Source organism: Excalfactoria chinensis, chromosome 1, assembly GCF_039878825.1.
Source record: "Excalfactoria chinensis isolate bCotChi1 chromosome 1, bCotChi1.hap2, whole genome shotgun sequence".
In the NCBI taxonomy this organism is placed as follows: domain Eukaryota; kingdom Metazoa; phylum Chordata; class Aves; order Galliformes; family Phasianidae; genus Excalfactoria; species Excalfactoria chinensis.
In genome coordinates, this window is record NC_092825.1 from 75,039,326 (window position 1) to 75,065,500 (window position 26,175).

At 44.8% G+C, this 26,175-nt stretch overlaps 2 protein-coding genes across 3 annotated transcripts in view; one reads left to right on the plus strand and one right to left on the minus strand.

Annotated features, from left to right (window-relative positions):
- Positions 1 to 94: 94 nt before the first annotated feature.
- WDR3 (WD repeat domain 3) lies at positions 95 to 19,935 on the minus strand. The gene is made up of 26 exons (XM_072345276.1): positions 19,581 to 19,935; positions 18,856 to 19,065; positions 18,174 to 18,292; positions 17,727 to 17,805; positions 17,284 to 17,379; positions 16,713 to 16,823; positions 15,587 to 15,688; positions 15,390 to 15,487; positions 14,385 to 14,483; positions 13,636 to 13,866; positions 13,252 to 13,345; positions 12,461 to 12,562; positions 9,975 to 10,060; positions 9,446 to 9,581; positions 8,706 to 8,762; positions 7,933 to 8,033; positions 7,332 to 7,443; positions 7,087 to 7,221; positions 5,923 to 5,973; positions 5,244 to 5,309; positions 4,728 to 4,820; positions 3,920 to 3,967; positions 3,102 to 3,145; positions 2,539 to 2,667; positions 1,946 to 2,039; positions 95 to 1,383 (listed from the first exon to the last, which is right to left on the minus strand). Exons 1-26 carry the CDS (start codon positions 19,749 to 19,751, stop codon positions 1,228 to 1,230), a joined length of 2,820 nt encoding a protein of 939 aa, XP_072201377.1. The 5' UTR covers positions 19,752 to 19,935; the 3' UTR covers positions 95 to 1,227.
- Positions 19,810 to 26,175, plus strand: part of GDAP2 (ganglioside induced differentiation associated protein 2) — a 20,554-nt gene continuing 14,188 nt past the window's right edge. For both annotated transcript variants that reach the window (XM_072345286.1, XM_072345294.1), the window contains exons 1-3: positions 19,810 to 19,945; positions 21,096 to 21,343; positions 22,631 to 22,770. In XM_072345286.1, the coding sequence (XP_072201387.1) occupies positions 21,168 to 21,343; positions 22,631 to 22,770 (316 nt within the window). In that variant the 5' untranslated portion in view covers positions 19,810 to 19,945; positions 21,096 to 21,167. The remainder of the gene's footprint in view (positions 19,946 to 21,095; positions 21,344 to 22,630; positions 22,771 to 26,175) is intronic.

The following is a 26,175-nucleotide window of genomic DNA, read 5'->3' on the forward strand; positions in this document are numbered from 1 at the left end:
CGTAGTGCTAGACTAACCCACATAGAGGTGGTATTTTCCCCTTTTTGTTCCTACTTACGCAGTAGTCGCTAAAAGAAATATCTCAGCTTCTTTAGGAGATACCTTACTCTTACTGTTAAGTGCAGTTCTGCATTTTTTTAAGTGCATTTATTTCCAATGGTTTGCTTTCCTCTGCTTCATCCTTTTTCCAGTACCTGAAATTCTAAGAAATAGGAAGTTTTCCCCAGCACGTGCAGATGACTTGTTCTTCCATCACTTCATGGTGACTGAGAAGATCATAACTAGGGATTAAACAGTAGCTTCCACTATTATAGAGAACATAAGTCAGAGACTGGACAGTCAATAACAACTTGGATGCAATTAAAAACTCAGATGAAGTTCACATTAGAAAGAAAACGGGCTTTAAGAACCTGAGTCAGACCTGCCAGTCTAAATGTATTATTATTTTTCAGAACAAAGTGCCCCAGAAGCAGCCCCCACAACAACTACCAAACCCTTCTCATGCTTCATCTGCCAGTTGCTCAGAAGAGCACAGTCCTTCACTGCAGCCCTTTCAATTTCTCCCACAGATGTTACTTTCTGGAAGGAAAAATAAAATTACTTAAGAACCAATAAAACAGAATGAGACAGTCAAGGATTTACTAGAAAAATATCAGGACAAAATTCCATGGACAAAGTTGTTTGATAAAGCATATATAAACGTTATTTAATAGAGCACAGTGTTTCCTCCAATCCACTAAAAAGTTAGTGGTTGGAGATGACTTCTGAAGTCTCAAAGCCTTGCCCCCAGCCTCTGAGCACCTCCACAAGCCATCAGCAGGTGTCAAAGCAGCAGAGGATGTTGCCAGCTGCCTCACAGGGACAGGGCAAAGTCCGACCAGCAGCCTGATTCACCCTGTTCAGTTAGCACACTGCCAGCAGGCTGATCTCTTCTGGAGAAGAAACCAACTTCCAATTCTATCTGCTAGAGGAAAGGCATTGACTTTTCACAGCCACCTCAGGAACAGCTGAAACACATACAGAGCAGAGCACAGACAGCTCATCTCATTGGGCAGATATGATCAACCTGCATTGGCACTGTCCCAGGCAAGGCTGGCTGTCCCACACAGAGAAGGGACCAGCTTTGTTCCAGTCACCAAACATCACAGAGATGTTCAGCTACAAGAATAGGTCCATGGCCAGCACTAAGGTTACATGATGCCATCCAGCTGTCCCGGGCAGCAAATGCTAAACCACTGTGAGAATCATTTTCTCTTTCTTCTTCCTCTTCCTCTTCTTCTCCTCAAAACGGTCTGTAGCATCAGCAAAAAACATGACCTCATCCTTGGCCTCAATCTCCCTCTTGAGGTACTGGAGCCCTGCCATGTTGAATCCCAGCACGTCCTGTTGAAACAGACAAGCACCGCACTGTTGGGCACATCTCCAGCTTGTTAAGAGGAACAAGCTGCCTGGAACAGGTGATACTCTGGCCACTCTCTACTGAGAGATGATGAAAGCAAGACAATCTCCCACAGTTAGTTAAGGCAACAATACTTAAATGTTAATTTCATCTGAGCAGGGGAACAACCTGCACTCTGTTCCCCTCTGTTAAAAATAGCTATAATCCACTATTTCCTGAAAAACAAGTTGATGACAACCATCTGAAGACATTCCTGGGAAGTCTATTTAAAAGATCTGTAGCCCACAAGAAGCCAAATAAAATCAGAGTTAATTTAGTTCCCACCTTTACTGGAGACCCAAAGCACAATTACATGGATCAACAAAAAGCCTAAGTTAAGAAGGGACAAGAAGGAAGAGTGCACGTAGGATCATCACTGCATAGTGTCACATCAGGAGAATGGGCTCTAGACTCCCAGACAGCTTTCCTACTAGACCACAAATGCTTCCAGACATTGACCAATACTGCTGTTCCAGACTCTGGGGAAGGAGAGACAGCAACACTCACCCTGGTCTCACTGACTCTGGAGATGGTGGTTTTCTTCAGATTTTCTATCACTGTCACCAGCATCTGGTTGCTTGTTATCTGCCCAAAATGTATCCTGGGAACAAAGACAGGACCAGCAACTGGCATCAACACAGACATGTCAGCACCCTGCATCCTGTTTAGCCCACTCAGCTGCAGCTGAGGAATGCAACAGTTCCTCATTTCCCACATCTTTATTCCCAAGAGACCTCTTCTTTATTCCCAGGGTGGCTTCCCAGGAGCTTCAGAGCCAGAAACTTAAGAAACAGTCCAATTTTTCCCCACACGCCTTATGCTGCACATGTTCACAGCACATCACATAGTCTTTAGAGATTCAAGAGGAAGAGTATATTCCCCAGCTCTTGTGCTGTCCCAAGGCAGTGCCACACAAGAGCAATGAGCACCTTTCTTTTCACATAAGTGGCACACAGTGAGTTCATGACACACACTATAGAGGGCCCCTGAGGAACAGGCAGACCCACTACTGACCAAAGCCTTCCTTGCATTCAAGATCTGGACAGTAATGACAGCTGAACTTAGACCAGCAGACCTGTGTGGGCAGATCAAAGACTCACTTGAGCAGGAAGAGGAGAGCACGACACAGGAGTTCTATTTCTGCACCCAAGTGAATATGTTCATTGAACAGTCTGAGTAGGTCAGGAACATAGGAGAAGGGTAGCACCAGGAGAGACTCTTCCAGCTCACTAAGAAAAAGCAAAGGGATGGTAACAATAGTCTCAGCTACTGCAGAACTATAGATAAGCAAGAAATGTTTCCATGTGGGAATGTTCTGACGCAAAAACTGTGCTGAATGCTCCCCACTGTTGGTCTGCACCTGCCCACAAAGCACAGGGCAGCAGGCATCTTCTGACACAAAGAGGGGGCAAAGCCTTCCATCCTCAGCATCCCCAAGTTCCTTTTCACATACACATATCTCCAGGCAGCCAACCCCCATACACGAGCTTCACTGAATACTCCTCATGGACAAATTCCCACTCCCCAGTTCCACACATGCTCCATAAAAGGCTGCCAAAGAGTAACCTTCAGACTCTTCAACACCACCCACTCAGCACAGGAGTGCAACACAGGACCCCAATCCAAGTCTTTGGCACAAGCCTGTTCAGCTCTTGGAACTCACCTTGACTTGACCTTCTTGAAAACTTCTAGCACATACTCAGAAGGCTGTAACAGAGGAAAGACACCAGCTCTGCACATCAAGAAACATTCCAAGACAAGACAAACATGTGCCTTAAGGCTCATTTTGGCCAGTTAAAAACAGGCAATCACACCTTGCGAGATGGATAAATCCTTGACACAGTAAATGCTCACCACATAACGGAATGTGTCTTAACTGGTCAGTGTTTTTACCCAGCACCTGGGCATTCCTCAAGAACTTTCTCTATACAAAGCAAAACATTTGCTACTACTAAGCCACAAGATTTCACTCACCCCTGTTAGATCTATTTACTTTGCAGTTCCATATGCCTGTATTTACAAAGGAAGGGGGGAGAATGGTTCTGGTTAAGCGCTTACAGATGTCAAATGGCCAGGGGTGCACAATGACATTGGTTCTCAACTATCCATTCCACTGGAGGCTGGGACATTTTATATCTGATGGCACAGCTCCCCTGAATATGCTATAGCATGGCAACCACAACCTCTTGCCAGAAGCATGCATAGGAAAATCTGAACTAGCTTCCCATAACTTAAGAGGAGCCATAACAACCTGCTCCAACTCTACCTAATAAGGTCAAGGTTACCACTGGGGTTATGTTCGGCTGCTTTACTTTCATTACAAATGCATCAAATAAATACAAGTAAAAATATACACTATGTTCATTTTGCATAAATCCTGTCTTCCCAAAGCAATCCAGTGTTCTTGCTCAGCCAGCAAATCAAACAGCCTCATTCCAGTTGATGACAGCACATGACCCGGGGCCTGGGCTTTCCACTTACTGTAATATTTCCATAGGCACGTAGAATGGGATTGGCAGGAAAGGGAACCTGGAGACACAGAATGAGTTAGGGTGAGGCAGGTTATTCACAGAATGGCCCAGGTTAGAAGGAATCTCAGGGATCATGAATCTCCAACCCCTCTGCCACAGGCAGGGCTGCCAACCTCCACATTTAATACCAGACCAGGCTGCCCAGGTCCCCATGCAACCAGGCCTTGAACACCTCCAGGGATGGGGCACCCACAGCCTCTCTGGGCAGCCTGTACCAGCACCTCATCAATCCCATAGTAAAGAACTTAAACAGTGAAAAACCCATATTCACAGTGGAAAAAAAAAACCACAGTAGAAGACAGCTTTTATGCAATGTCTTCCCTTTTCAGAACCCCACTGAAGGCCTCACTTGCAGTTGCAAGACAACCTAGTTCTCAGACATGTGTGAATAACTCAAAGTATTTACCTATTTTTTTTCCACTTCTTACTGTCACATATATGACAGAGCCTTGTTTAGCAAGAAGTGTTGAGATGAAGGCAAAGAACAGGCAATGGGATGGGAGCATAGTCAGTAGCACAGTTTTCAGGGACAAAACTTACTTCTTACTGTGACTTTGAATATAAAGATCCTCAGAAAGAACACACCACTAGCCATGCCTCAGGGTACAGTGCCATCTGTTCTCTGTATGATCTCAGCAAATCTCTGCTCCTTCCAGCTGTCCTGCCTTTATGTGCATGCTGAACCTTTCCACCAAGATGCTAGAGTTGGAAAGATACACCCACACACCTTGCGAATGGTACTTTGCTCAGTCATTTACCTCTTTTCCAGCAGCTTTACATATGGCTTTGTGCTCCTTCAGTTTTGCCATTTCTTCTCTATACAGCTCGATAGCTTCCATGATCTGCTCAGCCTGTGCAGCACAGGAACAGAACACAAAGCACAGTTCATGTCCAGCTGGACAAATGCAGGAGGAATCAAAGGGGCTGACTTGACGCATCTCAGGACACCCCTCTCAGAAAGTAACTTTTATTCCAAACCATGCTGCTACTTTGAGCACATCAGTCGTGTCCTGAAGGAGTCAAACACCATCCACACTCCCAGCTGCCTAGGTTGCACTCTGCTGCAGCTTCAGCTCTCTCCAGAGGACAGACTGCTCTTGGAGGCAGAGGTGATTCTGCTCCTTCATATCTCACAGAGCAACTCCTCTGATCTTCTTCATTCATGGAATAGCATAGATTACTCAACTTCAGACTGATATTCTGACCCTGTGACACCCCCGCTCTGAGAAACTGATAAGGCACAAAGCAATGCTGGGTGACCCATGCAATCTTACCGCTTTGATGGTTTCAATAGTCTTCTTCCCTGCGAGTCCCGTCTCTCCTTGTGTCTCTCCAGCCACCTACAAAACACAGTTTGCAGTTTTCTCCTGCAGCAGCTGAGAAGCAAATACACACACAGAGGCACCGCTGCATCTTATCCCAAAACATCAGCTCCGTTCCCTAAACTTGCCATTTGTCTGAAGAAACGCAGGCCTTCGAGTGCATAGCTTTTGCTTAGGACCAGAGGCACTGTGCTATCTCAGAGCACTGGGAGGCAAATAAGCACAGTTCTCTGACCAACAGAGGCTGAGTGATCTGCTCAGAGTCAGAACTGTCAACAACACAACCCCAATGTCTGTGCAGGATGGATCAGGCTTTCCCACCCACCCTGCACCACATGGACCTGAAAGCAGCTGTCAGAAGGCAGCCCACTCTCACCCCGGAGCTTGTGTGGATGCAAACAGGGGAGATATTTGGTATCCACAGTCCTGTGTGGCAGTTTGGCCAGCACCACGCACTCCTAAAATCATGTGAGCCAGTATCAGAGTTCTGGGAAATCTTCCTCCATGCAAATTCTCAAAGCAAATGAATCACAAGTCCCCTGGACACTTCTTCTGTGTCTCTTGAAGAAGTTCTAGACTTAGGAAGGAGGTCTGTACAGTCAGACTGACACACTCAGATGGTACAACTCACCACAGGTTGCTCTTCCTTTGCCACACTTTCTTCATATTCAGCTTCTCGTTGCTACAGTGAAGAGAACACAATGTATTAACATTGGTGAGCAGGCAGCTAGTAAGGGTACAAGTTTCTTCCGGACTGGTATTGCAACAAAGTCTGCAGCTTCTTGCAGCCTTGTGCAAAAGCCAGGACCAATGATGAGAGATCAACAACATCAGTGCAATATCTGCTTGCCCCTGGTTCCTACCCCATGGAGAACTTAGGCTGAAAAGACTGAAAAAAATCAGGGTCTCCAAACTAGATGCAAGAACAGCTTGCAGACAGCCCATCAGGCTGGGACTAAGACACCGGCAATTCAGTGCTGGACTTTCTACTTGGCATGAAGCACAAAAGAAACAAGCTCAGGGAATTCACAGGGCTGTCCTAGCTCACAAGAGAAAAGAGCCTCCTTCCCACCATCTCATGTTCATAGGGCTCCATCACTACTAGTATATTCCTGCCCACTTTGTTATTTAAACTTGACCCAGAACATGCTTTTCTTATCTAGAAAAGGAACTCTCTTTCCTGTTAGTACCATCATTTGCAGCATGCCAGTCACTGCATCAAGACACTGCCTATGAGTCACTTTGCAAATAGGCCAGGAAAAGAACAGTCTATTGCACATTTCTTAAACATTCCTGCTCTGCATGTGTGTCCTTCCCTCACTGATGCTTGAGAACTGTAAGAATGGGATACAGAGACAGACTCCTCTGTGGGATACAGTAAGAGTTACAAACTGTCCCAGGCTAATTTTCCAATAGGGGTGTGTAAAAATGCTTCCACTGCCCCAGGCTTGTTGACTATTGCCAACAAAGACATAAAAAATCGTAACCACAGAAGAAAGTCTGGGAAGTGGGACAGAAGCACAGCAGAGAGCAAATTAGTCAGGCATCTGCAATGCAGCACAGGCAGAAGAGCACCACCAATACCTGTGCTGCTGTGTACAGACAGCTCAAGACAACAGTGCAATCATGCAGAAGATGGCAGTCAACCCAGGCATCTCAGCACCAGGCTGTGGTTAGTGATAAGGAAGCCTGCCAAGCGTGGAGCCAGACTCATCCACAGTGAAAAATGAGGAATCTGTCTGATGGGCCAAAAAGAAATCTGGAAGCTGTCTTTGGGATGAAGAATGCAACTCACCATCTCCCTTTCCTCCTCCAAGATAAGAGGTTCCCTTGTTCTCTCCCAGAGGCGCAGGGACTTGTCATGGGATGCTGACACTATATAGTCTCCATTGGGACTGAGTGCCAAGCACCACACCTCCTGGTGATGCCCCTACAAGTAGAGAAAAAATGTAAGACATGAACAACATCTCCCAGCTCCTGAGGAAAGTGCCACTCACACAGCAATAGTGCTTCATTTCAAGAGCCTTCAAAATTTCCTACCTCCAGTGTCTGGATGTGCTCAAATTTATCTGCATCCCACTGCTTAATCTTGTTGTCCTTCCCAGCGGTGAAGAAGAGATGGGATTTGGCCACAAACTGGAGATACATCACACTGGGAAGGTAAAAAAACAGGTGAGAAAGGGACCTCAAAACATACATGTATAGTAGACAGCAGTATATTCCAAAACCCTGTAGCCCTCATCACCACTTACCGCTGGGAAATGCCTTCTGACACCAGCCTACACTACAGTGATCAAATTCTGGCCTGGGACAAACAGCACCAGAGGGCAGGAGCATCCAATGCAGACAGTGAGGTTTGGCACAAGAACCCTGTGATCTCAGCAGTTACCAGACAGCCCTAATCACCTCTGTGCTTGTGTCCCACTGTCTTGGACTCTCTGTGGAAAGCTGAGCTCACAGGTTTGGTGCTAATACAGGGGGGACCTTGCAGCAAAGGTAGCAAAGACTCAAATTCACCCACTTGGGGAACACTTCTGATGGCTTCCCCCCACTGCACAGGACAAAAAGCTCACTGCTGCATCACAGCCCCTCAAACAACAAAGCAGCCCACAACCCAAAGATGCTGTAGTATTTGACCAACCTGTCATCATGGGCAAAGAGAGAACGGTGACAGTCCCCAAAATCCAAGCCCCAAATCTTCACATTCCTGTCGGCAGATCCAGTTGCAATCAGAGCCCCATCCTACAGAGAGATGCAGAGGATGGTGTGTGCAGCTGGCTGGCAGCCCTACCGGGAATCATCAATGGACTAAGCAGTGCCAAGGCACTGTCTCCTGAAATATGCCCTCCTGATCCCTCCATCTCCTCTCTCCTTAGCAAGGCGCACCCCTGTAGTACTGACAGACAGCCCACAGAAAGCACCCTGACTCTGACTGTTTTCTGAACTACCACAGGCACTTAAGATCTTAGCTACAGCTTAATTTTTGCAATCCAAAGAGCTTCACTACAAGGCTACTGTGGCCCAAGGACAAACAGGCAAGATGTTGCTCCATCTCAGCACTGCTTGCTCACTCACTATCAAAGAATTCAGACCCCACAAAGGTAGCTAATAACTTCAGCAGAGTGTGCTGTACTGATTAAGGGAAACACAGCAGCACTTTAGTATCTACTCCTTACATAATGCCCAGTTCAGTTCTGTAATAACCACTACTCCATGACCTTTCCCACTGAGCACAGGACTGCATGATCAGGAGGGGCTTGCTGTGTCTTATCAAGGAACTGCTGACTAAGTCAGGAACAGAGAGGCATCAGGAGAGCATTGCCCCAGAGGCACTGCTGCCAGCAGAGGCTCACACAGTCATTAACACCAGCATAGCCCCACCTCCAGCATATGCACAACCATAATGATACTTACATAGGAGATGTCCATGCACAGCACTGGCAGCTTGTGTCCATACAGAGACAGGAAAAACTGAAGCAAAAAAAGGATGTCTCAGTTAGACATGCTGGGTACATGCATGTGAAAATGCCAGGCTCTGAGCTAGTTCTGCTCTTTCTCAAGAGGACTAAACTTCCAGCACCACTCTTGCCCTGAACACAGGTAGCAGCGATGCCACGTTGGCAGAACTGTGATGAAGATAAAAGAACCCAAGCAAGCTGAACTAACTGGGTTTTGACCAACACCACCCATCGGTTCATCTGTTTCTCTTTGCATATCTCTCACTGCTGGTACATCTTTTGTCATTTCCCTCATGCTCATGTACAAATCACAAAACCACCACGCTGCCTAAAACTGTACAAGGAAGATTTTCCTTCCCTGGTTTTGGCCTGTGCTATGCTCAACTTAAGAGCCACATGCAACACTGATTGACCCCATCCTTTCAGTTCCACATGGCTCTGGCATACCATCCTGCCTGAAGAGTTTGAGTGACCCTGTCAGATGTAGGTTCAGAATCTTTTCCAGCTAAAACATATTTTCTTCCCAGCATGAGCAAGCCACGGTTCTGTTAGTATTATTGGCAAGCACGTGAAGTGGGATGCAAGGTCCCTCTTTGCTTATTATTGGAATCCTACAATAATCAGGTACTTTTCCAACATACTCCTCATCTTCCAGGCTATAATTATCAGTGCCTCACAGTCCATACAGTCGCGTACCTTGAGCGTGTCAGTGTAGAAAACCTTCACGGTGCAATCCAGTAAAGAGACAGCTAGCAGTTTCTGGTTGGGGCTGTACCGCACACACAAAACATCTTCATCCAGCTGCAAGATTCGCACCTGTTTCATGGACAGCCTGGTAACAAGAGGAAAAAAAAATACTCTTACCCCAACAAGTTGAGAAAAGGCATGAATACAATGCCAACGTTGCACTATGGGAAAGCAGGCTAATCCTAACAACAAGCGTCTTGTTCCTTATTAGGATTTGAATGAGACAGGATTGGAAATCAGCATGACACAGCAGGCTAACAGACTTCACTGTTAGAGGTTACACTGTATGCAAGCAGGAGACCACAATGTAAGAAGTTCCCTTCCTCACAGACCTCCACGAAACCCTACACTGACACTCTTCACCACGTGTTCCATGCACACGTCATTGGCACTTCTTGTAGTGCACAGCAAAAGCAAAAGCCTACCTCAAAGAGAACAAATACTGCAGTTGAGTGAAGTCAATGGTTTCTTTTCTCACCTCTTCTGAATGCTGCTCTCATCCTTCACAAGCTCAAAATCCCAGAATTTGACACATTTATCGGCACCTCCTGTCACAAAACCATGCTGCAAGGGAAAACGAAGTTATTATGAAATCAATTCCACTGTAACACAGAAATGCTGCAGACATGAGCTGCCAACACATCAGGTTTTTGAAAAAGGCCTCACATTCCCACAGCTTTTATGATTAGGAGGACACCACCAGGAGCACTTGCTCTGGTTGGAACACTCATTACCAACTGGCTGAGCAAGAACAGTTTCAGGAGCTCTGGCAGGCAGATCTGAGACGAGAACAGCAAATGTAAAGCAAGACGTGGACTACAACTGTGGAACTGAAAGTCATCTCAGCTGTAGGTAATGAAGTGCATTTTGGGAATGAGCTGACACTCACAGTTCTCGAGTCACAAGCACCTCATTATCATCAGAAGCACAGCCTTCTGAAGGGAGAAGAGAGCACTTTTACATTAAAAACAAGGGTAAAACCTGTCCCATATGTTTTAATCTACTGAGTAAATGAATCGCAGGCAGGTTATTACTTGCTATGGCTTTGATTCCACTAAAAGCAACATTGCAGCTTCTAGCTTAAGAAAATGAAGATAAGCATAATAAACAAAGAGAAGAAAAGTGAAAGTTGGTACAAACCAACGTGAACCTGAATTCTAGCAATAGAGAAAAATACTTGAAAAAACAAAACTACACAGACCATTTCCAGAGATGGCTCTAAGTGACATTAAGCAGCAAGGCTCAGAAAGTGTGTAGATTCAGTAAACATTTCTCATCTGTTGTGCTCACGGAAAGGCCATGCACCATAACCACAGTACAAGACTCCAAAAACTCAGGGGACTGTAAAAAGCAGCTACTTGTGCCAGACATTCATAAATCAATGGTTTCACATTCACCAAATCTAAGATTTTCATGAGGCAGAACTAGGTACTCTCTAAATGGTCAATATTCATGCTCAGCAACTTTGGAAATATGAGGGAGGATTCAGGAAGAAGCAGGCAGGCCTATTAATTGTGAGCACACTCAACAGGAGTAACAGGCACTTGCAATTTCATCAAACAAAGGAAGTAAAATTAAAACAATTAAATTCAATTGAAACAAGCTTAGGGAAAAATAACATGATGGGAATTACCCTTTCCCTTAAGAGTAATGCTGTAGTTCATAGAATCACAGCATGGTTGAGTAGGCAGGGTCCTCTGGGTCCACCTGTTTCATCCCTGTGCTCAAGCAGGAACACCCAGAGCAGGGTGCCCAAGACCACTGAACAGTGAGTTGGCTTTTGAAGACCTCCAACAAGGAGACTCCACACACCTCTGGGCAACCTACTCCAGAGCTTTGGCATCAAAACAATGAAGTGCTTACTGATGTTTAGAAAGAACCTTCTGTGTTGCAGTTTGTACTCACTGCCTCTTAGAAGAGCCTGCCTCTGTCCTACGCGCATCCTTCCTTCAGACACTGATATACATGTAGGGAAGCAAGGATTTAAGCTCAACATATACATCTACTGCATCTACTGCAATGCAGTGCCCAAATGGGCTTTAAGGAACATGGTGTACTATTACCTAAAACATTCTCACTGCTGAGAGGTTGTCAAAAGAGCTATCTAAGTCCTTCAAAAGGTGCTAACTTGTGCATTTGGCACTGGTATAACTTCTACTACAACATGCATTGAGATCCTAGGGCCACCAGCACAGAAAAGATTGCAGTACCATAAAGAAGTACAACAAGAATGATTAAGAGCCTAGAAAACTTATCCTGCAGAAACAAACAGGAGATGTCTAGCATAAGAGTCATCAGATAAATGGGTAATATGGCCACTTCAAGAGTGCAACACAGAGGAAAAAACATCACTGTGTTAACAGCAAGTGAACATGCTAGCAAGTCCAGCAGCTGGGAGTTAAAGCTCAGCAAGCTGAAACTACAAAGAAGCAGAAAGTTCTACATGGAGGATAATAGTGAAAAACAACTTTTCTTTATACCCAGTCTAAATCTCTCCTGGTTTGAAACCATTTTCCCTTCTTCTATCACAACAGACCCTACTGAAGAGTCTTCCCCCTCCTTTCTTATAGTCACCCTTTAGATAATCAGCCACCACAGCAGACTACAAAGGGCTGAAGTTCTCCACAGCTGGAACACATCAATAACATGCCCTGCTGCACACACAGACCCTGCTGGGGAAGTTGAATCATACAGAACTCAATCATACAGAAGCCAGGTGAGGCAATGAAGATGGCCCACCTCAACCTGAAGACTCACTGTGATGCCATACAAGACCAGAGAGATATTTCAAACTTCATATATATCCACAGTTCAAGTTCAAGTTCTTAGATGGTACCAGCTGCATCCTTCACCTCCCATGATGACATTCCCATGCTCACACCAGTAGCACAAATACAGCACTATAGGAAGGAGCTACACAAAAAGACATGGAACAGATGATGTTTACAAGGCTGGCTGAGTTACCTGGTCTGGTGAAAGAGCAATGGACCACACAGCCCCATCATGGGCATTAAGCGTCTCCATCAGACTCCCAGAAGCCAGGTCATATAGCTGCAGTTTTCCTGTCTGGGCAGAAAGACACATCAGAGAGGACAAATCAGACCCTCCAACTTCATGATATTCATGATATACCCCAAGAACAACTTACAGAGTATTAATCAGATCTGCAAACAGAGCTGATCCTGACCTCTTTGACAGGTCTCCAAAAATGGCAAATATTAAAACTGTTCAAAGCAGAGTTCAGAGACAAAAGGTCTGAGCTACCAGAGCTGAGGCTCCAGCAGTGACAGAGTAGCAATGTATTAATGGGAAAACAAGTCTCCAAAGGTAGAGGAGAGCTCAGAGCAAATATTCCCTGGCTGCACAACACACAGAGTAGCACCTTAACGGCACCAGAGGAGTTCTTGCTCCATTTAAGCTCTCTGAGCTAGGCAGTCACTTCTGAACAGGCACTGACAGCTCCTAACACATCTGCTACCCAACTCCTGAACAAACAGCTTCCTTACGTGGATAGCCAAACTCCTGATGGAGATCAGGGACTTCCCAAAACTCTCCTCAGCTCCCCAGCTCAAGCCATAGGAGCTACATGAAGGCTCAGGGAACAGAATAGACTAACTGCCACAGGGGTTTTTACATCTAAAACAGAATACTCCAGAAAAATGTAATACATTTTCAGTAAGGCTGCTTTAATGATGTTTTCAGAACATACTCCCAGACTTGGGCTGAGTCAGGAGTGCAGAGGAGACACTATTTACCTTGGTGCCAACGATGACCTGCCGGTCTCCCGGGACAAAGAGTGAGCATAGCGCATACTCACAGTCCATCGTTCGGATACACTGCAAAGTTGATCTGTGGACAAAGAGTTCAAAAGCTCTTTTCACACCAAATCTGGTCTGCTGAGTGAGACGTGTTACAGAACAGCCTCTTCCAACACCTTATTTTTTGGCTGGGACCAGAAGATACTGCATCACCATGCTATTCTGTTTACTCCTTTTACTTAATAAAGGAAGGAATACACTATTTTATATTTTTCTGTCATTCCTTCTTCCTTACCACTGGATCTCCAAACACAGCATCCATAAGTTCCATGAGACAAAAAGGTACAGTACAGAGGGGACTGACACAACTGCACAACATACCTGTTCCAAATCTTTACAGACTCTGCAGCTCCTGAAAGAACAGCAATATTATCAGAGCTAAAAGCTAATGTCCTGACATCACTGCGGTGGCCTCCAATGGTTATCCTGGATGCACGGAAAGCCTGCGGGACCTGCGCTGACAGGTTCAGGGTGTGTAACTCAATGATGTTGTTCTGGAGCAGCAACACAATCTTCAGCTCTTCTTTTGGTGAGATAATCATGTCAAATGACCTGTTTGATAAGGCAGATTAGGTTAGAGCTGTACACAGGGGCCAGGAGACAAAATGCTGGAGGAATCAAGTATCAAAAACAACTGAGAAAGAATATGGACAGAGTGAATGCTATGAACAAGTGCAAGCCACAGAGGACTACAAAAGGGTCACCACTTGGGGCAGAAATGGACTGGCAGATCACGGTAGCCCTCCACTCAGCTCCAAGTTGAACAGATGTTGAAGGGGAAGCTTCTTCCATCTCCTGTGCCCCCAGTGGCGCAGTGGTATAAGCTGCTGCTTGCGGCACCGGAGGGCCTGGGTTCGAATCCCCCCTGTGGCGCAGGGGTAGAAGTGCCACTTCGCTACACAGGAGGCTCGAAACCCGGGAGTTGGACTCGATGATCTCTAAGGTCCCTTCCAACTCGCACGATACTATGATACTATGATACTATGATACTATGATAATGAGTTTTACAGAGCTCTTTCCAAGCAGCTTTACAACCACAGCCCAGCCTTGTCAGCAGGATTTCCGCTTACTTGATTTTAGCAGAAGCTCTGATGTTAGTGACCCGCTGGATCTCCTCCTGTAGGCTCAGCTCCACATTCCCTGTATGCTCATCTTCTTCAGACTTCTGCCTAGAAACATCAAATAATGTCAGGTAACTCAGCACAGACAAGCCAAACTAAGACAGGGACTGAGAAAAGCGCAAGGAAACCACTGAGCTCACTGAAAACAATTGCCCTGTTATCCAGAAGCACTAAATTGTTTTTTAAGAACAGAGTAAGACAGCTAAGTTCAGGCTGTTATGCATGCTAAGGAGACAAATTGTCCCCAGAAAAGGCAGCGTCCTCTGGGATACAGCCAAAGCATTTAACAAGGCATATTACAAAGACGGATAAAAAACAGACAGCATCAACAGTTTGACTGAGATCAGTTTCTGCTCACCTCATACCACTCCCAGAAAGTCCTCATTCATTGCCAAAATCAAATGTATCTATCTGCTCTGTGCTTCACCTTCTACAGTGGAGCCAGAGCTCCCTCAATGGCTCCTGTGAAGCAGTCATTACGTACCAAGATACTCTGAGAGACATTTAACACAAAGAAGCCTTTCATAAAGTTCTGATCTGAATCTCTGCCTGCTGTACAACAGGAGATGAGCTATCAGGGTCACCCTGACTTCTCATATGAAACTCTCATTCCAGTATATCCTATCAGAGGTTTTATTTGACACCATAAGCAGTGCAAATATGAACATCAGGTGGAAGTAAGGAAAAAAAATCCCAAAACATTTTCTGCCCATTTCCTTCCACACATTACCTTTTTTTTGGAGGGGAAATACTCAGAAGGAAAGTCTCTGCTAGTAAATAAACATTGCTTAGACAAGTGACAAAGATTCACAAGAACAGCATCCCTAAAATACAACAGCTGGCACAGACAGAATGACCAGTAGCTTGCAGTTCAGCCATTGTGTCATGCTGCTTGAGGGGATAAGAGTTTTCTGGGCACAGGCAGTACCCTCATACACCCAGAAGATTGCTTACTTGGCTTTTTTCTTTGCTTTCTTCATTTTCTTTTCCAATTTTTTCTTTATTTCCTCTTCAGAAAGGATAGAGAATACTTCTAGAACAGCATCTGTCCCCTAGAGATAGAGCAAACAGTCACATACATGCAAAGCCTTGGCTGGAACTTACAAGGTCCAAGGGCTGTAACTCCATAGCAGAGTTTCCACATTACTTACATGGCAGGCCAAAATCTTGCCCATTTGGTCCGTGGCAAGAGTGACTACTCGATCTCTCCCTTCCCGCATGATGGACCCAGCTTTACTGCACTTCAGGAGACGCTACAGGAAAAGAAAAAGAACCCTGGTCTGGAAGGCCAAGCGATCTCAGGCAAACTGAGAAACCTGCTTCGAGGGGAAGTCAAGAGGAACAGACATGGGAATGAACCTACAAGGTCCTGGTAGAACAGATAGCAAGGATAATCCAGGGACAAAACCTGCGTCTGTGTGAGTTGCAGATTACCTCCTTTATTTTCAAGTAAAATGCAAGAGACACATCACTGACAACCTCAGCAGAAGAATAACTTGCAAATTAAAAAGATTTCACTTGCAAAACAGAGTAATTTAATAAATTAAGCTGAATTTCTATGCTGCAAAGGCAGCAGAGCACAGCTTCTCTGCCAGAAAAATGCAAAGATGACAAAGGACAGGCAAAAGCAAAGGACTCTAAAACTGGGGATTAGAAGAAGAAAGTTATTTTGAGAGAAGCTCTTTAACAAGGCCCACTATCTACTATAACTACAAGCAGTCTGAAGTCAGAGAAAAATCCCAAAAACTTTCCCCAGAAAGACAGACTGAATAAAGTCTCCACCAGCAGCACAAGTGGGAATGGCCTTGAACAATCCCATCTGACATTATGCTGTGATGGTGCCACTCTGACCCCCATGTTTCTATACTTCTACTCACTGACATGCAAAATTAAGCGAGAACACTAAGCTCAGCAGCTGCCAACTAGCTACTATTTCATACCCATGCTGCTTAATGAAAGAGCTTTGTTAGGACTGAGACTTGCTAATCCCTCCTTCCCCAAATTGAGAGCAAAGAAATCAGTATGTGCTTTGACGCAAACACTTCTCATGTTCTACAAGTAGATGAGGGCAGCAACTACTGCTGAAGAAGAAATTACCAAGTGAAACAAGAATTAACACATTTTCCCTAACAGGCTAAATATGACACTTGGTGTAAAAACTCAATACAGACAAGCAACATATCAGCACTTCTCAAACTCTTGTTGGCCCTGCAATCAGCACAATGTGAACAGCATTATATGCACCATCCCAGGCAGCATGAAAAAAAATGAGCTTACCTCCTCAGGACTCTCATCGAGCTCTAGGGCCTCATCCTCTTCATCGTCTTTTTCTGCTCCTGGTGAAGATCCTTTGCTTTTCTTGGATTCTGGCTCATCAGGGTCTTCTAGCTGTTCACAGACAAAAATCCATAAGAAATAACTTAAACCACAAGAACGATGGTGTATCAGTTCCCATCTCTGAATTTATTCATGCTTCATCTCCCTGGAACAACAAGTGATTAGTATATCTAGCAACAACAGTGGCCTACAGTATGCCTGTAAGCACCCAATGCTCCATGTCCTGCCCTCCTCATCCCACAGTACTGTCTTCTCCAGCTGTAATCCAGATGGCCAGAAGATCACGCTCTGGAAAGCTTGTTCTAGAAGTTCTTGCAGCATCGCATGCAAGCTCAAAATACAGAAGACATCAAAAGTCTAGCTCAAGAGCAGCTACTGGACCCTTCAGGCAGCAAAGACACCAGTTCTGTTTCCCAGAACAGCAATCAGATTTAACACACCCCCGACCCATTTTAGTCCAAAGATAAGCACCTAGGCAAGAGTGTGAGGGGCTACAGAGAGAATGTCTTACCTCCTGGATGTAAGTGATATCCCAAACTCTCAGTTCACTGTCAGCAGTCCCAGTGATCAGACGTTTCTCTTTAGATACCAAAGCCATCCCCCAAACCTGTCCAAAAGCACGATGAGAAAAAGTGGTTTATGGCTTCTTTGACTATAATAACAATACCAGAGAATCCTTAATTGATTGATTTAAACGGGAACCTAAAGAAGACTGGATCTAACTGGGAGCTCCTACAGGGATACCTGTATTTGAACCGTCACCCCTGTATGTTGATAACAGTTCTCAGATAGTTTGGAAGTCTCTCATTTGCTCCTCCCTAAAGTTTAATAACTACCAAAAATACATCAGAGTTCCAGTTTACAATCCCTGAGAGCAAAAAAGCACATAAGGTGAGCCATGACCTGCAATGCAAAACCCCTCCATCCCTACGGCTCAATGCACATCCTCTTTACCTCAGTCCGATGTCCGACTAGAGTTTTGAAGCAATGCTGGGTATCCAGGTCCCACCATTTCACCAGTGTGTCTTTGCCACTAGAACAAAAACAAAACCCTCAGGACACGAGCAAAGATTGCTGGAGTGCATGGTATTACATCAGCTGAGAAAAGCTGAAGAAATGCAAAACTTTAAACATGTTGCACTGTATCACCCTACAGCAATTAATACTTTTTTGTATCTCATAACTTTGCTAGAGCCGATTTTCTTGCAAATAAATACAAAATTTGTTTTTCCAAACCATTCTATGATGCAAAACAACCTCATCTCTTTTGAGCAGGTAAAGCACTGAAAAAGCTGTGATTCTAGAAAAAAAAAATACAAAAGGCTACAGCACCAAGAACATAAATATAGCAATTAAAAATGATTATTGTCTTAATTTACTGCCACACTCAGCCTGGCTTACCTGGTGACCAGCAGGTTCTTCTCCTTCAAGAAAAGGACTTGAGTGACAGCATCCTTGTGTCCTTTTAGCCGGTACAAACCACTCTCATTGATGACATCCCACACAATAACATCTGTATCCTGGAACAGATAAAGTGTCCCCAGGGGATCGATATTTCTCCCTACAAAACGTCTACATCTGCTATGAGACTGAAGAAACTACTTGAAAGCAAGCTGTCTCACTCTGAATTGTAATGTTGAAGATGATGAATGCAAATGACAGTCCCTCCCTTGATGAGTGTTTAGACCAATAAATGCACCTCTGTCCTGGTTTGGGTCACTTTTGCTACTACTGACCTCACAATCTTCTTCACTTTCAGCAGCTCTGCTAGTACCCTTCTTCTGCACCCAAAATTCTCCCAGTCTCAAACTCCCTAAGGCTACTATTGTCTCACAGCTTCAAATCCTCTCAGTGCCATCACAGTATCACAGATATCATATTATACAATGTCTTGGGTTGGAACCCCATGGGTTCCAACCTCTCCTTCCATAGGCAGGGCCATCAATCCCAGATCTGGTATTATACCAGGTTGCCCAGGGCCATGCCCTGCTCCTTAAAATGTGAAGCATTTTAGTACAGGTCGACATTCCCTACAGAACATTCCCTTTGTGAGAGGGCTGTCCTCCCAATGTGCAGAGCTCACCTTTGAGCCAGACACCAGCCGGCCCCCCAGCTGGTCATACTGCAGCGCTGTGACCGCAGCCTTGTGTCCATTGAAAGCAATGCTTGCTTCCCCGCTCAGCAGGCTGAAGATACGGATTGAGCCATCTTCATAGCCAACTGCCAAGTTCAGCCCATCAGGAGAGGGGCGGAGGCAACTGACCTCGTGCTTGGAACCCTTAAGGATAAGGACCTGTGATTTTTAGGAGACAAAACACACGAAATATTGGTAAATGGTACGTCAGAGCCATATGCACAAAAGAAAGAACAGAATCAAAAAACATCCCAAGTTGGAAGGGTCTGATAATGGCCTGACAAGGGAATTCAACTGTTGGCTCCACAGAGCATCACCCAAATCCCAAACTCTGTTTGAGAGGGATGTCCAAGCACTCCTCGCACTCTGGTACTGGGGGCCGTGCCCACAGCCCTGTGCATCCCATTCCATGCCCACCGCCCTGTGGTGCAGCCCCTGTCCCTGACCCCCAGCTGCCCCTCCCCTGGCACAGCTCCATGCCGTTCCCTCGGGCCCTGTCGCTGTCACACAGAGCAGAGCTCAGCGCTGCCCCTCCGCTCCCTGTGAGGAGCTGCAGCCGCCATCAGGCCTCCATCAGCTCCTCTGCTCATCTTCAATACCCTACGCCTGAGAGTGGTGTCCAAACGCTCCCAGAAGGCAGGCAGTTCATGGCCGTGCCCGCCGCACCCGCTCACCTTCTCCCCTTTCCGCGCGTCCCACACGAAGACGTGCTCGCATGCCGGCACAGCCACGCAGCGGCCCCGCTCGCCGCGCAGCGTCACGAAGGCGGCGTTGCCCTTGGCGCTGCCCACCAGCCCGAAGACCGCGGCGGGCGCGTAACGCAGGTACTGCCGGGTGAGCCCCATGGCGGCGGAGCCAGAGGATACGGCAGGCCGCACGTGTCCGCGGCGCACGGCCGGCACCGGAGGCGCGTCAGAGCTGGGTGGGGCGAGGGGACGGAAGCGGAAGCGTGGGGCGGCCGCTCCGCTTTCCTGGGTGATGTCGGGGAAGCGGGGCCGGACGGCAGGCTCAGGCCGTGCGGGCGCGGCGGGGCCCGCGGGTGAGTCGGTCGGCGGGGTGCAGCTGAGGGGGCGGTGTGGTTGCCTTGCCTTTGTTGCTTGCAGCCTGAGTTTGGGTTGGTGGTGGGGGTCTGCTTCGATGGGGTGTTTTTTTTGTTGTTGTTTCTTTGGGGTTTTTCTTTCCCTTATGTATTCCCTTATTCCTGTTTCGAAACCGCCGTTGTGCGGCTGCTGTTTTGACAAAGCTGTTATGGATGGAAAATCGAGAATAAGCTGCGTGTTGGGGCGGGTTTAATTCACTAGTGAGGTTCAGCAGCAGCGAGGCAGCCCGGTGTTGTTACCTGCTGGTAGCTGGGCAGGGCTCGGCTCTTCATGTAACAGAGGTCAGATAGCGGAGTTCAGTCTGTTGCAGTATTGGAAGCTCGATGGTCAGCATTCAGATTTAGATCTTCGCTGTCGTTCTCCTGTTTGGGTTTTTGTACCTAATTCCGTGGTAATAAGAACTAAGCGGTGTTTCAGGGCTCATTGAACTCAAGGTACGATTGTACAGCTGGGTTGTAGCACTGGGGTGGACACCTCTCCTGTTTGTTTTTGATAGGGGTTTTTTTAAGGGCATGGTGCTAGGTTTGTTTCTCTTTTTTCTTCTTAGAGGTGATCATAGAAACAATGATCATCTCGTTTCAACCCCCCTGCTATGTGCAGGGTTGCCAACCATCAGACCAGACTGCCCATCCACCCTGGCCTTGAGTGATGGAGGCCACTTCCCTGCCAATAGGCCATACTTTGGCTCTTTCCAGATGCTACTTTCCTCCTGCTTGCCACATAGTCCAAAGTAGTGTTTTCTATGCTTGGGAATTTGCTTTCCATGTTTTCAGGACCAGGTTAACAAAGGAAGTGGATTATTTTTTTTGTGTCATGCATTACTAAAGAAAGTGTTTGCCTTGTCCTTTGTTGTGGGAGTCGGTCAGCTGCACGGTGTCTACGTGACCCTTCTCAGCTAGCCAGTTGTCAATAAGACTCTCCACACTTTGTCATAGAGGTGACAAAACGAGGAAGGAAGAGAAGTTGAGTTGGAGATAATTCCGTATTTCTGTTAGCTGTAGTTGCATTGCAGTCTTGTGTAAGGTCTGGCTCTACGGGAATCGCTTTTTGTTAACAGTTGGTGACCTGGTTTGATTTCCTTCCTTTAAGCACCTGCAAGACTCCATTGAGAAGTGGAGTGTGACAAGTTAACAGGAGAAAAGAAGCTGTTCCATCCGTTCCATGGATCCCTTGGGTGCTCCTTCCCAGTTTGTGGATATTGATGGTCTGCCAGACTGGAGTAATGTCTGTGAGGCTACCCAGGTGGATTCTCACCAAAATCCTGTTGGAAAAGATCAAGTCGATGTTAGGTCACCTTTTCCATACAGGGAAGACCTCAATGCAAAAATCATCTTATGGTAAGTTCCATATGGCTCTGGTGTCTGTCATCACTTCTCCATTTACTGCTTCCTACAACAACTGCTGCTATAGAAAAAAGCCTTCAAGCCTTCCTTTTTTTAAAACTATTTAAAATATATGTGTGTGCTTGTTGTCTGCTTGTTTTTTTTCCTTCCTTTGCTGGCTCTATCAGTAGTTCTTTCTTTTATGTGGTTCTTTTATGTGGCTTGCTCGGCCCATTTTTTGTTTTCCTTCCTCTCTCCATTTTCTGTCTTCCCATCTCCATGTTTTCCTACCAAAATTCATTCACCTTGATGTGCTGAGGAGAACTTACTCCATCAGTTCTTCTTTCCTGTGATCAGATACTCAAACCTACTCTCTAGATGAGTAACTCTGTTAAACAGTATGAAGAGAGGAGGACTTTCCCAGGGTGCAGATTAAGGGATCAGCCTGAACCTCTTACCTGGTTCACGCAGGCAGAAAATAAGGCTGTTTGTGGATTTCCCAAACCTATCAAAGAAAGAAGAACAAAAAGTTAAACATCTACTACGACTTGGGTTTGGGTAAAATAAGCTTGTGCAATTTGAACTGTGATCTGAATCTCTTCTGAATTGTTGTTTCCCTTCCTATGCTCTTGGATTCCAAAATCTGTACTATTTCTGTGACAAAAAGCAGGTCAGAGTTCTGCTGTTCTGTCTTCTTGCATGGATCTCTGTGTTGTTTATCTTCTGCTTGTCTGACTCTTGTTCAGCAGAGTGAACATGATCGAATTGTGAGTTCATAATTTTGGAACAAAAGCAGTGAAGACTTGACTGTCTGCAGTGTCACTTGAGGTCTTCAGTGGTCTGAGGAAGAGCAGCAGTGAGGTGCCCTGGATAATGTTCCTACAGACCAAGAAAAAAGCACACTGAAATATTTGTTAACATTTAGGAAATAAAATGCCATGTGGACTGTTATCTCTAAGATATGAGAGAATATGTCCCATTTTGGAACGTGTTACATTCCATGCTGCCTTTCATGTTCTGATAAATAAACCTCCCTATACACAACTGCAACACTGTTTTATGCATATATCCCTAAGTTACTATTAAAGTTATCAATTCTCAAGGAAATGAAGGGTCCTGTGCAGTCAGTCTCTATCAGTGACAAAGGATGATTCTGCACGGTGAGCACATCAGGGTACAGTACACTCTATGGGAACTGAGATACTGCTAATGCTTTAGCATAACACAGACAAGCAAGGAAATGCTCATTTGAGAATATGCTGCTTAATCTGATGTTTAACCTGCAATAAATTGTTTCCTCAGGAAAGGAGACGTAGCGTTACTGAACTGCACAGCCATAGTGAATACCAGTAATGAGTCTCTCACTGATAAGAATCCAGTATCTGAAAGTATTCTCATGCATGCCGGGCCTGACCTGAAGGATGAACTTCAGAAGCTCAAGGGTAAGTAGCAGAAGATGGCTTTCCTTCTGAAATCTGCTGTCCTTGCTTAGTTTGAAGTATCATTATTTGGACATGAACTAAAAGTTTATCTTTTTTTCCCCAATGCCTGTTATGAAGGCAAAATAAAGAGAGGAAGATAGACTCACAAATACTTCCTCCAGTTTTGTCATTCAGATTACAGATCATTGAAAAGCCTTTGACAGGTGTGCAAGTTGCTGAGCACGTACTTTGTGTTAGAAGAATTCCCACTGTTATTTGAAGCTACTTAGAACAGTGTGCTCGTCTGAGCTTTTGCTGTAGGGACCTGGCTTACGTAGCTTCAGGTTTTGCTCTTGCCCTGCTCAGTGTGCATCCACTTGGTGAGTGGAAGGCATAAATTTAAGTTTGCCATTGCAGGAATTAGGTGTGTTCTGAAGGAGACAGTGTATCCTTTCTCAGCCTGTCTTTCAGGAAGTGATTTATTCTCAATGCCTATTAGATGAAAATGAGCATTTGGGTTTTGTTTTTGTTTTGTGTGAGGAACCAGGAGTTTATAGTTATCCAAGGTCATACCAGAGTCTGATACAGCTTGCAGTTAAGATTACTCATTACAATGGTACTGAGCTGAATTTTGAGACCAGACTGATTCCTGAGCAGTACCGATTACTCTCTTGGAGAGCAGCTATATCTCTTTATCATGTAGTAACAAAGTGGATAGAAGGGGCATAGTATTTCTAATACAAGTGGCTTAAACTGCAATAGAATAGATATCCTGTTCTGCTCTTTCAGCTTTGTTCAGCTGTTAAAGGATGGCAGATTTTAGGTAGGATCCTGAGATATATATCTGTATATAGATATATATATATATATTTTTCACTCTTCTAAGATACATTTGTGCTTCTTTCAGTTCATTGTGAGGTGGGACATTTCAGAGTCCTTAAAATTCAAGATCTTTCACCTCTGTAGGAAGTTTTCCATAAAAATTTGGCTTAGTTCCTTAAATTCCTTTTGCCATCCTGAACCATGTGTGGTTTAGATCCTTCACCCCTGTAATGACAGTGTCTTCACTCTTCAATGCATTCTGCAGATTTATTTCTCTATTTCTGATGGTTTTCCTTCAGTCTTGAGATGGGATCCTTTCAGAAATCAGTTCTTATCTGACAATATACTGACTGGCATGTTGTGTGGGAGAAGAAAGAGGAGCTGTGTTAAAGCTTTGACTTTTATGGACTCGTTAACATGAGTTTAGCAGTAGCAGCAGAAACAGAAGGGGCCTTAGATAAGAAACCATTTAATCGTTCATCAACTCAAATCCCTTTTTGTGCTCTTTTCTCTCTTCCTTTTTTTTTTTTTTGCATAGGAGATTGTTCTTGATGAGAAGTGAAAATGTTTGGGCTTTAGTCTAAAGCTATAGAATAAGTGTAGTGGTGATTTTCAGCTCAGTGATTCCTAATATTCTCTCCCTCCCTTCCTCCCTCCCTCCCTCCCTCTCTCCATGTATATATTTTATACAGTCCAAGGAAAATCATGATTTTTTTTTAAAGCATGTGATATGCTGACTTTTGAAGAACTGTGCTTTCTTTAAGGCTCAGCTAACTTCTGTGTTCCTGGGAATAGCATGTTTTAATTAACAAAGAAATGATACAGCCAAAGGCTCACATAGGAACTGCTGTTGATACATGCTTGCCTATCCACACATGCCTGTTGCAATCTAATTAAGACCTTCTGTAACAGCAAATCCTAGTAATCCAATTCCAAATCCAGTGAGAGTTTTTTCTCCACTGCATTTATATGGAGGACTTTATATGGCTTTATATGGAGGACTCCAACATCCCAAAGTACAAGAGGCTGCTGTAGTGTTTGAAATATCACCAGGTAAACAATAAGTTTTCAGCTTGGTTCCCAGTTTTGCCACAAACCTTGACCTTGTGCAGGTCACTCTACTGGCTCACCTCTTTCCATGTGTTAAAACCGGAATTACTAAGTGTGATGTAAGCACAGTTAGAAATTACTGATTCTGCATCTAGTTGTCTGAATGTATTAGCTTCCATACTGAGTTCAGAGCTATACCTCAGACTTGCTTCATTCTTTTCTAAGAGAGATAATACTTAAAATGATTTTTGTTACAGGTCTTGGGTTGCTCCTTTAGGTTTGCATGACTTCAATGGACCAAAGAGAAGGAAAAGAATCACAGAATATTTTGGGTTGAAAGGGCCCATAAATATGGTCTGATTCCATCCCCCTGCCATGGACAGGGACACCTCTCCCTAGAAAGGGCCTCTTAGAGACCCATCTGGCCTTGAGCACCTCCAAGGATAGCTTCCCTAGGCAGCCTGTTCCAGTGCCTCATCACCCTTGTAGTGAAGAATTTTAGCATAACAACTAACTTATGTCTTTTCTTTTTTAGTTTAAAGCTAATGAATCCTTTTTCCTGTTGCTACACTCCTTGATAGAGTTTCTCTCCAGCTTTCTTGCAGGTACTGAAATGTTTCTGCAAGGTTTCCTTGGAACATTCTTTTCTTCAGGATGAAAAACCACAACTCCCACTTGTTCACATTTCATTCCTTTTCATGGACAATAGCAACCTATAAGATCAGGTTAAGAACTAATCCAGTGAAGAGACTCATTTTCATTTGGCTCTGAAAGCTTAAGTGGCTCAGTACAGCAGTTTAAGTAAAAGAAAGAAGATGGAAAACACTCCTCCTTGACGGCTGGGAAGGAGTTAAATAGGAGTACATAGACTAGTTAAACAGCAGTATAAACCAATGTGAGGTAACGGTGTATGCTAGCTTTCAGTACATGGTCCTAGACTATGTAACTGGCGGGTGCAGGAAATGGAACAATTAAATGTGTGGTTTGAACTTGTTTGCCTTCAAGCCGGACGTCTGGTCTGTCAAGAAAGGTGCGATCTCCTTGAGAATAATACTTGTGCCTTGTGGACACTGAGAAATTAGCAAAACAATGAATGTAACCTTGTTCTGGGAGTGAAATGGGTGAAATGAGTTCTAAGTCTCTTTCTGTTTTCAGGAAGGTTTGTCTGCAGCTATTGAGTTTTCTTTTAGATAAAGAGACTGCAGGGTTCCTTAAAGCAGTCTCTGAAATCTAGATAGTTAAATTCAGAAGAATATTTGTGTATCAGTGTTCTATATGTAGCATAGTAAGCACTAAAGACTGCACTTCCAGCAATTTATAGTTTGTCCTTATGTGTATAGTTTTGAAAACTGGGAGGAATTAGAACAGCTCTTACTTATTCGCTGTGACTGGGTAGTTCTAAGCAGTTGCTTTGAGAGAGAAAGAGAGCACTATCCTTAATATTTGACAGCAAAATTACTGATTTCTTTATATACGAAGGCAAAACTTGTCTGATGCTGGAGGTAGTCAAGAGCTTGAATCCTTTTGCCCTTCTTTTCGTGATGTTGGTACAAA